Source organism: Vipera ursinii (genome assembly GCF_947247035.1).
Source record: "Vipera ursinii genome assembly, chromosome: 1".
Lineage (NCBI taxonomy): Eukaryota > Metazoa > Chordata > Lepidosauria > Squamata > Viperidae > Vipera > Vipera ursinii.
The window spans coordinates 345,862,531-345,878,170 of record NC_139512.1 but is presented as its reverse complement, the minus strand read 5'-3'; the positions used below and the strand labels follow the sequence as shown (position 1 = coordinate 345,878,170).

The following is a 15,640-nucleotide window of genomic DNA, read 5'->3' as shown; positions in this document are numbered from 1 at the left end:
CAGTTGTGCTTGCCTTCTTCTCTGTGAGCTGTAAAAAGCCTTGGCTGCACAGAATCACCAACAAAGATGACAATTCTGGCTTAGATAGCTCACCTTGCTGGCTTTTTTTCCACCAATGTGAGTGAAGTTAATCATGTACTTATGCTGAGGGAGACACCACAGTTGATTTAAAGACAGGCTCCTACACTGAACCAGGGGAGAGTCTATTAAAAGTCAGAAGATAAATGTCCTTCAAGTCACCTTCTAGATTTGATGATGTCATGAAGGTTTCTTGGCAACAGTATGAAAACTAATTTGCCACTGCATTCTTTCAGGGGTTCCCCCCCCCCCAGATTCTCAGTTTATGCTATAGTCCAAACTTTCCTTTGGTCTATCATCCAACAATGAATCACTGAAGTCCAGTGTTCAGAGAAGAGCAACTAAAATGATCAAAGGCCTAGAGCAGGGGTAGGCAACCTCGGCTCTTTTATGACTCATGGACTTCAACTCCCAGAATTCCTGAGTTGAAGTCCATGAGTCATAAAAGAGCCAAGGTTGCCTACCCCTGGCCTAGAGATTAAAATGTATGAAGAATGGTTGCAGGACTTGGATTTGGCTAGTCTAAAGAAAAGAAGAAATGGGGGTGATATGATAGCAGTATTCCAATATTTGAGGGGCTGACACAAAGAAGTGGGGTTCAAATTATTCTCCAAAGTACCAGAGGGCAGGACAAGAAACAATGGTTGGAAACTGACCAAAGAGAGAAGCAACCTGCAATTAAGGAGGAACTTCCTAACAGTGAGGACAATTAACCAGTGGAACGGCTTACCTCCAGAAATCGTGGGTGCTCCATCACTGTAGGTTTTCAAGAAGAGACTAGATAGTCACTTGTCTGAAATGGTATAGGTTCTCCTGCTTAAGCAGGGGGCTGGACTAGAAGACCTCCAAGGTCCCTTCCAGCTGCATTCTACTCTATTCTGCTTAATTCTTCAGCCAATTTCAGCTAGGGTTGCCATCCGGTATAAGCAAAATCTCTCTTGAGTCAGTCAGGATCAAACTCTTGGCAGTGAGCAGAATCAGCCTGCAACGCTGCATTCTAACGACTGCACCACCACAGTTTCTACATAGGCAACCTGGTACTTTCAAGCTCTTTTGGTATTAAATCATTATTAGTCCAACAATCCAGGCTAATGACAAGGCACTCCTTGGCTTGCACAACTGTTTTTTTAGCAACATTCAATGTTACAATGGCACTGGAAAAGAATATTTGTGACTGGCATTTACACTTATGACTGTTGCAGCATCCCCCAATGTGATGAAAACGCCACACTGCTTGGATCCGCACATATACTACACTGATACATTACAACATATTTGTTCTTGGGAAGCACTCAGTGCATACTAAGGCCAACACTAGCTAAAGAACTGGCAACAGTGTTTTCACCTGTGTATATTTATATGATAATATCCGTTGCCTGCAAGCAAGAACTGGTAGAAAATAAACAGTGTTATAAGAAAATGAAAAAGCGAAAGTGCTCTGGGACTTTAGAATTCAAAAAGACAAGCATTAGCCACACAACACCCCATACTTAATAACTGTTGATGGGAAAGACACAAAAAGCCTGTATGGTGGACAATGCAATACCTGGAGACCGCAGAATAGAAGGGAAAGAACTGGAGAAAATCACAAAATGTAAAGACCTGCAAATAGAAGTAAAGCATGGCAAACGAAAGCAAGTATAATACAAACAGTAATGGGTCCTTGGGTGCAATCCCAAAATATTTGAAGCATCATTTGAACATTATTGGCATTGACAAAATCACCAAGTCAATTGCAAAACACAACTCTATTTGGAACAGTTTACAACCTGTGGCGGCACCTTTAATACCATCAAATAACAACATAGGTGGATAAAAATGCCAAATCTAGCCTGGCTGATTTTGTGACCAACCAATAATAATTTAACTTGTATGCCACCTCACAATTATCAACCAAAGAAATTCAAATAAAGTGAATAAAAATAAAGCATGATGAAGTGTGGGGGTCTTCTCTCTCTCACCAAAAGTCTGGGTGAATGCAGTCATAATGCCTTGTGCTGGTTATATGACTTAAGAAGTTGTTATGACAATCTGATACTGCACCCTAACAGCCCAGGTACATTGTGGCTAATGTAGATCACAAGACTGCAACCGCTAGAAATCCAATGATCCATGGTGTAAATAAGGCAGCCTTCTTTGTGCCTCGTTGGGGAGATGAACATTGGCCAACAGAACACTTCTCTGATGTTTGGGGAAATGTTTATCTTTTCCTTTTTCATAGGAAGGACTCCACAGTTGCACCTCATAAAATACTTCTCTTGCTTTTGGGCGCAAATTTTTTCCCCATGTATTCACTTATTAGCACGTTCCAATGGTCAGGGCTATATCATCTAGCTAGACAGGACTGCATCATGCAATTGGCCAAGGTTAGGATTTCAGATGGTTTTGTGTGGTGTGGTGTGTGTGTGTGTGGTGTATATATGTGTGAACAGTCAAAGTCAACATATTCTAAAATTAAAATAGTAAAAGCAACCATGAAAAGATAAAAAGTTGTACTACTTGATAGTTAACAGGATGAGCATTAATAGCCAAATTTCAGCTCTGTGGATCCCAAAGTTGCTTTTTCCAAGAAGCAGCTGGACTTTCTTTGTGTTTTCCTTGAAGACATTTTGCAGAACTGAAGAAGCTTCTTGCATGAAAAATGAAGAGTCTTTAAAGGCAAACAGGAAAGACCAGTTGCCTTTTGGAAAAGCATCTTTGGGACCCACAGAATTTACTTTCATTGTGAATGTAAAATTTGGCTATTAACGCTCATCTCATCCCGTTAACTATCAAGCAGCACAACCCTCTATCTTTTCATGAGTGCTTTTACTATGTTAAGTTTACAATATGTTGACTTTGACTGTTCACACACACACACACACACACACACACACAGAAAACCCATTTGAAGTGCTAACCTTGGCCAATTGCATGATGTAGTCTTATCTAGGTAGATGAAACAAAGAAAATCCAGTTGCCTTTTGAAAAAGCACCTTTGGGTCAACCATGACCTGTATGACTGAGAATTTCCATAGATATTTAAATTCTGTGGGCTTCACAAATCAAGGGTAATTGGAGGCTGCAAGATCTGTTCTAAAAGTATAGTTTTTCCATGGCCAATGATTTAGAAATAGCAACTCAAGGCATTCTCCCCACATCTAATACTTACTACTTGTATGTTAATTCCAAGCTCAGAAGGATGTGCTAAGTGGCCCTAAACAAAGCACATCATCCATATTTAATGGCTGCATTCACATAATACATATGCCCTGATTAGCCCTTTTGGGGGTTCACCCAAAGGACAGAACAGGTTAAGCTCATCTAACATATTAAATCTCTCTCTCTCTCTCTCTCTCTCTCTCTCTCTCTCTCTCTCTCTCTCTGCAATCTTAAACAATCTTAATATTAATCAAACTAATCAATCCAAGCTGGATATGTGAATGCAGCAATTAGATTTTTACCTGACCTGATTAAGCAAATTGTGCAAACCAACAGCCAATGGGAAACCTAGTAATTCACCTCTTAGAATCTTGCAGATTATTACAATGTATATTTACTTAGGTTGAATCTCATCACAGTCAGCTTGCAGCTTTAGCATTTTAGAATATGCCCTCCCTTAAGTCCATATCCTTATATTGAAGTCACTCAAGGAAAGAGTTTAGATATAAATCACTCCTCAAAACTAACTTCTTCTTTATCTCCAACTTGGTGAAGGGACAGAACACAATTACCTCCCCACAGATTCTTCCTACTCTATTTTCATCCATAGATGACATCAAGGCTTTACCCAGTAGGGTATCCAGATCCCCAAAGCTTTCAACAATTGAAATAATAGGTAGCTTCAAAGATGGAGAGAAACACTTTTTTAAGCTCTATGGGAAAAGCAGGCAACATCCTGATTTCCACTCCCACCCCCCATGCTACTTCGCATACACCAGTATGTTTATTGTGTGCACAGAGGACCCCACCAGATGTTGGCCAGGTGCAAAAGCAGCACAAAGGAGAAGTACAATGAAAATAGCCACCATCATGTTGCAAAAACAGATGATGCCAAGATGCAGGAATTCACACTCTGAAATTCAGACTTTAAAATATCCTGCAAAGTACCTGATCTTAGAAAATAACACCGCCACCATGTTTAATTTGGGGATGGGGGGGTCACACAGCAACTTTAACTAGCTCAATTAAACAACGGTTGGTTCCATTTGTAAAATCAAAGGTCAGGATGTGTGTATCTTAGTGTATTGTGCAAACCAGCCTATGCTATGATATAATGCTATGATATATTGTGCACACCAGAAAAAGAGTTAATTTAGTAACTAGGTTTGGCAGGGGTGAGGATTCAAGCAGAGAGAAGCTATTGTATTTATTCAGAAGACTGATCATTCTAACTCTACGCTAATGAGCAAATGTTTCACCAAGTCCCTTCCCTACCTCATAACCTTCTATCTGTAAAATGTGTGCTAACCAGTAAGCCCCAATCTTAAACATACTGGACACTGCCTTAAATCACATCATAGTAGTTATCCAGGGTCTCAGGAAGAAGTATTTGATACTACTCTTTCCCTGACTCTAGATCTTTCCAACTGGAGAGGTAAGTAATGGAATTCAAGACCTTCTCCATGCTTGCCACTAACTGTGGGACTTGTTGACCCAGACTCTTCACATGCAATCTGGTCATCAGAGTCATTTCTTACAAAGCTCCCCCCCCCACTCCAAATAATAATAATAATAAAATAAAACAAAACAGTTGGAATCTACAAGAGAACTACTAGAGGAGTGAACCTCTCAGAGAAACATTAGACCTACCATTGAGTTGCCGGTAGACAATGTCCTCAAGAAGCGACAACCGCTTTAGCACTGCATCTTGGATGGGATTGACTGGGTGGGTTGTCAAGTTGGCCACCTCAGCTCTGGGATGAATTTCATGGAAAGCATCGCCGTTCTTCATCGTGATGGGCCTGCACTTGGCCAGGAAGAGGACAAAGCCGGCCACAGCAATCAAGTTTAAGATCAGCAAGACTTTCACTCTCCTTAGAGAAGCCATCAAGAACTTCCCAGTATGAGTGAGACACGTGCAACTGGAGCCTCCGCTTTGACAATTACTGGAAGAAGGGGAGGGCAAACTTGGAGGAGAACCTGGGATGGAGCCGGTTCAGGAAGAGACTGGCGACCAGGAAAGCTTCCTCATCCTTGCCTCTTTGGCAAGTCTCCCTCAGTTTGCTCTGTTGGCTTATTTAAAGCGACAAGTGCTGGCAGGTGGCAGGCAAGGGGGGAAAAGCAGACTAAATCGGAGCTCCCGCTCCAGAGACGAAGGCTTGCAAGGCTGGAAAGCAAAGACAGTCATGACTCTCCGGAAGAGCTGGAAAGGAAGTTTAAATAGGGAGCATCCTTTGCAGAGAGTCCCGGAAAGGTCTTCTCTCTGCCAACCTCCTCCAAAGCTTCGTAGATGCTACCGGCCTTTGGGAAAAACCAACCCACCCACCCCCACCCCCCTTGGTTGGGGGGAGGGAAGAGAGGAGGCGGTTGGAAGACCAAGTTCTCCAACGTCGCTGTGTGTTCCAGTCGGACTGGCTTGTCAGGGGGAGAATCTAAGGTGAAATTCCAAAGTCCCGGGGTAGCCAAAAAAAAAAAAAAAAGAGAGAGAGGGGGAGGGGGAGGGCGGCAGAGAAGGAGGAGGCTGCTGGCTTCTGAATAAAAATACTTCAGGTCCTTTTTCAATAATAAAAGAGTTGACCTCGAGGAAACCCTGGGAGGCTTTCCTGGGTCTTTCTCTTTAAAGCACTGCAGGAGGAAAAGGCACACAGAAAGAGAGAAAGGGACGTGTGTAGAATTTAAAAAGGATAACTTTATTTCTCGGCGGAGGGACCCGGAGAGAGAGGGGGGGGGAAGTGTTTCCTCAGTAGGGGTAACAAACTTCGAAATTATTATGATTCGGGGTGCGGGAGGGAGGGAGAGAGGGGGGACAGGAGAAGAGAGGGAGGGAGGGAAAGTTAAGGCAGGGATGCTTTTTCTTCTCCCCACGGAGGACGCGGGGCCAAAGCACAAAGCGGCTTTCGTTCCCTGCAGGAGAGATCTCTTTTAGGCGGCAAAGCGAGAGGAGAGAGGGAAAAAAAAGATGCTGGCAAAGAAAGAAAGAAAAAAAAAGAAAGGGGGGAGACGAGGGGAGGAGGACGAGAGAGAGAGAGAGAGAGAGAGAGAGAGAGAGAGAGAGAGAGAGAGAGAGAGAGAGAGAGAGAGAGAGAGAGAGAGAGAGAGAGAGAGAGAGAGAGAGAGAGAGAGAGAGAGAGAGAGAGAGAGAGAGAGAGAGAGAGAGAGAGAGAGACCCGAACAAATGAAAGAGAAGATCGGGGGAGGGAAATCTACCGAGCGATCAAAGAAAAGCGAAAGCCCCCTTCAACTCGAAAGGGAGAGTGAGCGCGCGCAAAAAGGCAACGAGACGGTCGCTGGAAGGAGACGTTCTTCGCCGTTCTCGCTTTTCTTTCTTTCTTTCTTTTTAAGTCTGTAGGTTGCAGCAGCAGCAGCTGGGAGACGCGGGAGGGGTAGGGGTGTGGGGGGTGCGCAGGTGCTGCTAAAAGGCCCTCCTCGCCTCTTGCTTCTTCCCTCTCCAGCCCCCCTCTGGATGGCGCTCCGTCTGCCAGGCGCGCATTCCTCCCCGGAGCGCTCGGGGCGGCGCGGTCTTCTTCTGCAGCTCTCCAAGGATGCCGGGCTGGTGAGCTGGAGAAAGCCGGGCGAGGAACCGGAGCGGCACCCCAGGAAATCAGGTCATCGTGGGCCTCTGCGGAGCGCGGCCGAGAAGTCTTCGGAGCGCAAGCCAGGAGATGGAGGAGGAGGAGGAGGAGGAGGAGGAGCAGCAGAGGCCGCCGGTCCCGGGGCTGCTGAGTTTGCTCCCCAGCTCGGACTTCCCATCGCCGCCGCCGCCGCTGCTCCTTCAGCTGCCGTGGCTGGAGCCATCCGCTTTCGCTGTGCCGGGAAGGGGAGGGGGGAAACCCTCCCCTTTGCATGGATGGGAGGTGGCGTTGCATAGAAAACCCGGGCTGGAGACCAGACGGGGAATGGGGGCGAGGAGGGGGCGAGCGGAGCCAGCGGAGCCCACCACCACAAAGGGATGGGACCGGCTGGGCAAAATGGGTTGAATAGGTCCCATGCCAACTTACCCTGGTTCACCGAACCAGGGCCGAGATAAAGGGGCTAATTGGCAGGGTTGCCCTAACACAATGCATCTATGGCAGCTGCTGCCATATTTAGAGCCTGGTTTGACTTGAGGGTGGTCAGCTGATTTTTAACTTGGTTGAGTTGTGGTAAACCTTGCTTCAGTGACCCATGGGACATCTCTAGGATGTCATCCCAAGCACCAGGTCCGTAAGCTGGTGTTACTAAGCAAAGCATCTCAGGGCCTCTAGGCACTTCTGCAAGCTAAGCTGGTGACCTGCTCGTGTTGGACTGGGGGAACCAGTCTGGGGCTCTGCAGAGTGAGAGGATGAGATTTGCAGTTCTTAATTAGATGATTTCATGAGTAGATGAAATCATAGCAATAGCACTTAGACTTATATACCACTTCATAGTGCTTTGCAGCATTCTCTAAGCGCTTTACAGAGTCAGCCTATTGCCCCCAACAATCTTGGTCCTCATTTTACAGACCTCGGAAGGATGGAAGGCTGAGTCAACCTTCAGCTGGTCAGGATCGAACTGCTGGTAGTCAGCAGTCAGCAGAATTAGCCTGAAATACTGCATTCTAACCACTGTGCCACCACCGCTCTTATGCTATTTTACCTGCATTGAAAGGAAATACGCAGCATCTGAGTATGTGCGGTGTATCATTACAGAGCCTGCACTGAAGCAAATCATGAGGATATCTAAGTGCTGCCTTAGAACCAAGAAGGCAAGTTTGGTTAATTAATATTAATCAGGGTTATGTTTTCTGAGGCTTAGCGTGCTATACAAACCCAGCTTGTTTGCTTACTTCATTGCTTAGGGTGTGGCACCCTAAGATGCTGAATCAATCCTGGTTCTGGGGATCATCTTGTCTGTGATTGGTGCAAAATGGACATTTTGACCAACATGCACATCAGTTCTCTCACTGTACCTCCAGTAAGTAGAAGTCGTTGCTGTGGACTGCAGATCTCAGCTTTTATAACTCACTGGTTGCTGCTTTCTCGGAAGCTTTTACCTTCTTGAAAAGTGGAATTACTGTGTGTTGGAATTGCAGTCCTCTAACTGTGCTTCTGATTGCCTTTCTCTGTTGTCCTAATTGGCTGTGCTGTATTTGCCTTCTTCAAAATGACCTTCCCTCTCTTCTAGGAATCAGCCAGTTCAGGAAGTCAACACGTGTCCAGGAACTTGCCTTGTATAACATCTGGTTTTACTTTGAGCTCCATATGCTTTTCTGCTTTCCTATCCCAAATCCATAGCCCTAAGACAGAAGTTCTGTATGTAGCTAATTCTCGACTTACGACCAAAATTGGAACCAGAATTTCCATTGCTAAGCAAGGTGGTTATTAAGTGAGTTGCACCCAATTTTATGACTTTTTTTTGCTATGGTTTGTTCAATGAATCAGTGCAGTTGAGTGAATCATATGATCATTAAGCAAATCTGTTTTCCCCCAATGACTTTGCTTAGCCAGCTGGGAAGGTCACAAATGGCCATCACATGACCTGGGACACTATAACATAATAATAATAATAATAATAATAATAATAATAATAATAATAATAATAATAATAATAATAATAAGAAGAAGAAGAAGAAGAAGAAGAAGAAGAAGAAGAAGATGGAAGGGACCTTGGAGGTCATCTAGTCCAACCCCCTACTCAGGCAGGAAACCCTATACCATTTCAGGCAAATGGCTGTCCAGTCTCTTCTTAAAAACCTCCAGCATTCACCACCTCTGGAGGCAGGTTGTTCCACTGGTTAATTGTTCTAAATGCATGCTTATTGCTAAGCACCTGAATTTTGATCATGTTCAATGAATCAGAATAGAGCTGGAAGGGACCTTGGAGGTCTTCTAGTCCAACCCCCGCTCAAGCAGGAGACCCTATACCATTTCTGACAAGTAGCTGTCCAATCTCTTTTTGAAAGACCCCAGTGATGGAGCACCCATGATTTCTGAAGGCAAGTCGGTCCACTGGTTAATTGTCCTCACTGTTAGGAAGTTTCTCCTTAATTCCAGGTTTCTCCTCTCTTTGATCAGTTTCCAACCATTGTTTCTTGTCCTGCCTTCTGGTGCTTTGGAAAATAAACTGACCCCCTCTTCTTTGTGACAGCCCCTCAAATACTGGAATACTGCTATCATGTCTCCCCTATTTCTTATTTTCTTTAGACTTGCCATACCCAGTTCTTGCAACCGTTCTTCATATGTTTTAGCCTCCAGGCCTTTGATCATCTGCAGTCATGTGACTGCAGAGACACTGCAGCAGTCATAAGAGCAAAGCCTGGTCATAAGTCACTTTCTTCACTGCCACTGTAACTTTGAACAGATGCAAAATGAGTGGTTGTAAGTTGAACACTACCTGTCATGGTTCCGATTAAAAAGACACATCAAAGAGTACTGCATGATTATTTATTCTAAAAAAGTCTATAATGAGCAGAACGGCATCAGCACTCATGGATGGATGCCAGAATCTGAATTCTCCTCCCCTTGACACACCACATCATACAGAATTTCCCTCCCTTATTTACACATCATGAAGCACATTTACCAATTAATTTAACACACAAACTTTCACTTCCCTTCTGAAGTGGCTATCCCTTCTCTTGTCAAAACATCCGGGTTGCATTCCACCAGGCTTTAGTGATTCAAAACCAAACAGTTAAAGCAAAAAGCAGCCTCTTATATTGTCAGTGCAAAAACATGTCAATGTTTGCAGCATTGAGACTACCTATATATCTTTCTTTTCTAACAAGGTAGGGAAAACGAGCACGATGAGGCTTCTGGACTTCTTTCTGGCCTCTTCACCAACCTATGGCCATACGAGACCCCTCTATTTTTTTTTCTTGTAAATTAGGCAACATATGTGTGCGTCTTTCTGGTCTCTTTCAATGTTCTCTGTGTACACTGGAGAACACTGAGTGGGCTGCAAATGTTCTGGTCTGGGTCACATGACTGGGAGGGAGGGGTTTAGGATGGAGTAATCAGACCCATTTTGAACTCCTCATTCTATTGCCTGTCCTATTTATTTATTTATTTATTATTTATTTTGGGGACTTATATGCTGCCCTATCTCCCGAAGGACTCAGGGCAGCTAACAACAATAAAAACAACAATACAAAACTTAAAAGTAATTAAATAAACAGCCCCAATAAATAAGTTAAACTAAACAATTAAAAATTAAAAAATATGTTAAAAACCCCTGTCGTCAGTCCAGGTCAGCCTGATGAAAAAGGAAAGTTTTAAGGCCGCGGCGAAAGGACCGGAGATCCAGGACCATCCAGAGCTCAAGGGGAAGTTGGTTCCACAGGCTGGCGCTCCCACAGAGAAGGCCCTCCCCCTGGGGGTCGCCAGCCGACATTGTCTAGCCGACGGCACCCTGAGGAGGCCCTCTCTGTGTGAGCGCACTGGACAATGGGAAGTCATTCCCGGCAGCAGACGGTCCTACAAATATCCCGGGCCTAGGCCATGTAGGGCTTTAAAGGTAAGTACCAGCACCTTAAATCTCACCCGGAAGACAACCGGTAACCAATGCAGCTCACGCAGGAGGGGTGTAATATGGGAGTATCGGGATGCTCCCATCACTACCTGCGCGGCCTCATTCCTATACATAGGAAACGTACTTATTTTTCTGCCTGGATCCAGCTCATTTTCATACCCAATCATTCCTTTGAAGATTTCTCCACTCGTACACTATTTAATCCCATAATGTTCAGTTTTTGCAGAGTTATCCTACTGACAGACTGATGGGTGGGAAGAGTCCTGAGCCCCTTTTGCATAATTCCTTTCCAAATTTCTTGGCTTTGATTATAATAACGCCCGTAAGGCATTCTTTAGCTCTGTAATAGGAGGAGAAAATCCATAGGCTTCTTTTGACTCTTATTATACAGTAACTACTGTAATAATATTTATTTGACAGCATTCTTTAACCAGGATTAATAGTTGCTCATGGGAGACGGTGCCCTACCTATATTAGTATGTTTATCAACCTTGGTGAAGAAAACCTCATTCCACTCCTGAGCTGATAGTGGCAGAGAAAACCTCTCAAAGTGAAAACAGCTGGCCAATCCCAATAAGGGCTTCTTAAAGGTAAAAAGGTAAAGGTTCCCCCGCACATGCATGTTAGTCGTTTCCAATTCTAGGGGCTGGTGCTCATCTCCGTTTCAAAGCCGAAGAGCCAGCGCTTGTCCGAGGACGTCTCCGTGGTCATGTGGCCAGCATGACTAGACACCAAAGGCGCACGGAGTGCTGTTACCTTCCCACTGTAGTGGTCCCTATTTTTCTACTTGCATTTTTATGTGCTTTCGAACTGCTAGGTTAGCAGAAGCTGGGACGAGTAACAGGCGCTCACTCTGTTACGCGGCACTCGGGATTTGACCCGCCAAACTGCCAACCTTCTGATTGACAAGCCCAGCATCCTTACCCACTGAGCCACTGCGTCCACGGGCTTCTTAACTATGTGGAATTCCCTTCTCCTTAATTCTCCTGACCCTTTTAAGTGCCATACTTAAGAGATCCTGTTTTATTATATGTTCTCTCTCTCTCTCTGTCTCTCTCTCTCCCTCCTTCCCCCTCCCCTCCCCCTCTCCCAGAATACAGAATAACAGACTTAGAAGGGACCTTGGAGGTCTTCTAGTCCACCCCCCCTGCTCAAGCAGGAAACTTCCTCTGAGTCAATGTTGTCCCCTCAGCACAGTGGCTAAAAATAACAACCCTGTCTCTGCAGTTCTGTTGGCAAGATTTCAGAAGTGATTTGCCATTGCCTCTTTCTCAGGATTGAGAGACCACAACTAGCCCAAAGTCGCCTAGCTGGCTTTGTTTCTAAGACAGGACTAGAACTCACAGGCTCCCAGTTTCAAGCCTGATTCCTTAATTGCTAAACCAAAATGACTGTCTTCTCTGCTCCCCTGCCGTCTTTTTGGTTTGTGGTTTTTTAAAAAAATTTCCCTTAAAATAAGTGATGCAAAGTGGTTCTGTGATGCAAAGTGATTCTTGTCTATTATTCCTTGGTACCTATTGCTGCATCTTTAGGCGTACTCTGAGATATTTACCTTCAGCTAGCCCAGTCTTGTTTCCTTTGAAACGTTTACTATTGCTGTTCAGGATCAAGTGGGCCTACATTATCTGCATTCTTTTCCATCTTTCATTCAGAACCTGAAGACAGCACACATGGCTCTCTCACATCCCTCTTTATTTTGCCCAGTATCATAGATGGTTAGGGACGCGGTGGCTCAGTGGGTTAGGACGCTGAGCTTGTCGATCAGAAGGTCGGCAGTTTGGCGGTTCGAATCCCGAGTGCCGCGTAACAGAGTGAGCGCCTGTTACTCGTCCCAGCTTCTGCCAACCTAGCAGTTCAAAAGCATGTAAAATGCAAGTAGAAAAATAGGGACCACTACGGTGGGAAGGTAACAGCACTCCGTGCACCTTTGGCATCTAGTCATGCCGGCCACATGACCACGGAGACGTCCTCGGACAAGTGCTGGCTCTTCGGCTTTGAAACGGAGATGAGCACCGGCCCCTAGAGTCGGAAACGACTAGCATGCATTTGCGGGGGAACCTTTACCTTTACCTTATAGATGGTTAATTATTTAAAGACCAAGAAGAAAGGGGGGGAAAAGGAAACCCCGAAAGGTTATAAATTCTGGTTATAATAAGATTAAATAAAAATGTCAAAGGAACATTAGTTCTACATATTGAATGATCTTAGATCACTTATGATCTTTTCTTAAAAAGATGAGTTGATATCTAATAATTCATGACATTAAAGAGTGTAATATGTTTTAAGTTAAACAGAGAAATTGCAATACTTTTTTTTTTTTTTTGAGATGGGCTGGGCTGAGAGAGAACGATTGGACCAAAATCCTCCAGGGAGTTTCCGTGACTGAGAGTAGACTTGAAGACGAGTCTTAATCCAGCATTTTAGCCACTATATCACACCTCTCCCTAACAAAACAAAATGTTACTTTAAAAGTTAAATGTTTTTTTTTATCACAGGAGATGTTTAGGTGGATGCTATACCTTGTAAAAGAAAAGCTTATTAACAGTCTGCAGCACTTGAGTTGGGAAGGGAAAACAAATGTTTTTTGGGTACACATCTGTGTTGATAGCACATGCTTGCAATTCCATAAAGCAGATGCATCTTTACTTGGAATCAAGTAGTTGCCTTGCATCACACTAGGGCAGACATGTCAAACTCGTGATGTCACGTGTCATCGTTCAACATATCGGAGTTTTTTCCCCATTGCCGGCAGTGAGGTGGGCATGGTTTCCTGGTGACGCATCCGGCCTGCAGGCCAGCAGTGCATCCAGCCCGTGGACCAGCAGTTTGACACCCCTGCACTAGAGTATCTTCACGAAAAAAATTTATTCATTCATTCATTCATTCATTCATTCATTCATTCATTCATTCATTCATTTGTCATCCATCTCACAAGTGAGAGATGGGCAGCTTACAGCAAAGACATTATTGATTTAAAGCAGGTGTCTTCAAACTTGGCCCTTTTTTGACTCGTGGACTTTAACTCCCAGAATTCCTCAGCCAGCATGCCTGGTGAAGCAGGCACAGCAGCACCTGCATTTTTTTGCGTTGCATGAGAAAAGCACATCTTCCTTCTGCTATCCTAACCACTTTCTACAGGGGGACGATCAAGAGCATCCTGTCATACAGCCTCACAATCTGGTTTGGAAGCCTCACTGCTTCAGATAGGAAGGCGGTGCAGAGAGTGGTGAGGATGGCTGAAAAGATCATTGGCAGTTCCCTCCCTCCCATCCAGGACATAGCACAGAAGCATTGCTTGAGCAGGGTCTGTAAGATTGTCTGGGACGCTACATATCCTCTTCATGACCTGTTTTCCTTGTTACCTTCCGGGAGGAGGGGGCTTTGTTGTACCCATAGCAGAACATCCAGATTCAGCCATAGTTTCATTCCATACAGTATTAACCTTGTGAACTCTCAAGCTTCTTCCTTCTGTTATATATTCAAGATGGACAGTATTTAATATTTATTTGTTATGTATATGTAAGGGTGTGGTTCTGTACATATGTTGTATACAATATGTTTAGGTGTGTTTCATGTATGTGTATGAGCAGGCAACTAAATTTCATTTTTGATGTGTGCCATTGTGCCCACAGTAAAAAAAATGACAATAAAGGTTATCTTGCCTTGCCTTGCCTTATCTTATCTTTAGAGGCATCTTGTCTCTTTCCCATAGAAAGCAAGAACAGAAGCATTGCTAGTGCAAGCCACTTTGTGCAGATTATGATATTGTCAGAATCCATTTATATCACATTCATAAATGTATGTTTAAAACATTATCCCCCCCCATGGATTCTGCCATCTCCCGAGGAAGGAGGAGCGCATGTCGATTCAGCCTGCCTTAGGTTATTTCAAAGACCAAGGGAAACCTTTTGAACTGGGGGAACAAAGGGGAGGGTTAGGGAAGAAGGCATCTGGCCTGTGTCTTCATTTGAATCTGTAGAGGAAGAAGGCAATAACCATAAAGATTTGAAGTTCCTTTTTTCCCACGAAAGGGATGACACGAAGTAAAATGATGGGGGCTGACCAAATGGGGTTTAGGGAAGGGGGGGGGTTGAACCAGGAACCCTTTATAAAGTTTCAATTTGTAAGACAATACTAACTCCTGTCTTGTATTTCCACAACCAAGCATGTCCTAGTAAAAATTCCTTTTGGACTAGAACTGACTCCAAGAGTTTTTGTTTTCCTAAGACGTGGATTGGGGTGGGTCCTGAACACTTATTGCATCACCGACTCACTACTCTTGAGATGAGACTTGAGCAAATAATAGTTGTTGAGTCCTCCTCTCCTTGAAATTTCACTTCAGATCCTTGGAGGAAAGAAACAGCAGAATTAAAAATAGCAGTTGATAAATTAAGCACTAATAACCATCTGGGATTGCCATTTGCCGAGCCTTATACTATATCAGATATTTGTTAAGTGAGTTTTGCCCCATTTTATGGCCTTTCTTGCCACGGTTGTTAAGTGAATCGCTGCAGTTCTTAAGTTAACATGGTTGTTAAGTGAATCTGGCTTCCCCCTTTGATTTTGCTTGTCAGAAGGTTGCACAAGCAGATCACGTGATCTTGGGAAACTGCGACCGTCGTAAATATGAGTCAGTTGCCAAGCATCCAGATTTTGATCATGTGACCATGGGGATGTTGCAACAGTCCTAAGTGAGAAAAACACTTTTTTCAGTGCCGTTCTAAATTGAACTGTCATTAAATGAATTACCTGTGAGAATTACCCATGTTTCAATTTTTGATAAAACAAATCTTACACGAACTGCAATCACCAGCGTAACATTTTGACTACTCTGTTTCCAAAGAAATTCCTTGTGTGTTTGTGTGTATATGGGGGAAATCTGCAAGAAAAGTGGGTGCAGGGTCTCCATAAAAGACCCTCCCCTTTTTGTGTG

At 44.1% G+C, this 15,640-nt stretch overlaps 1 protein-coding gene across 1 annotated transcript in view; it reads right to left on the bottom strand.

Moving 5' to 3' along the window:
- The window catches only part of GALNT17 (polypeptide N-acetylgalactosaminyltransferase 17), a gene marked incomplete at its 5' end in the record, with an annotated part of 305,373 nt that extends 300,266 nt beyond the window's left edge, over positions 1–5,107 (bottom strand). The window contains one exon of the mRNA XM_083379748.1: positions 4,870–5,107. Coding sequence (XP_083235874.1) covers positions 4,870–5,107 — 238 coding nt within the window. The remainder of the gene's footprint in view (positions 1–4,869) is intronic.
- Between the last annotated feature and the right edge of the window lie 10,533 nt (positions 5,108–15,640).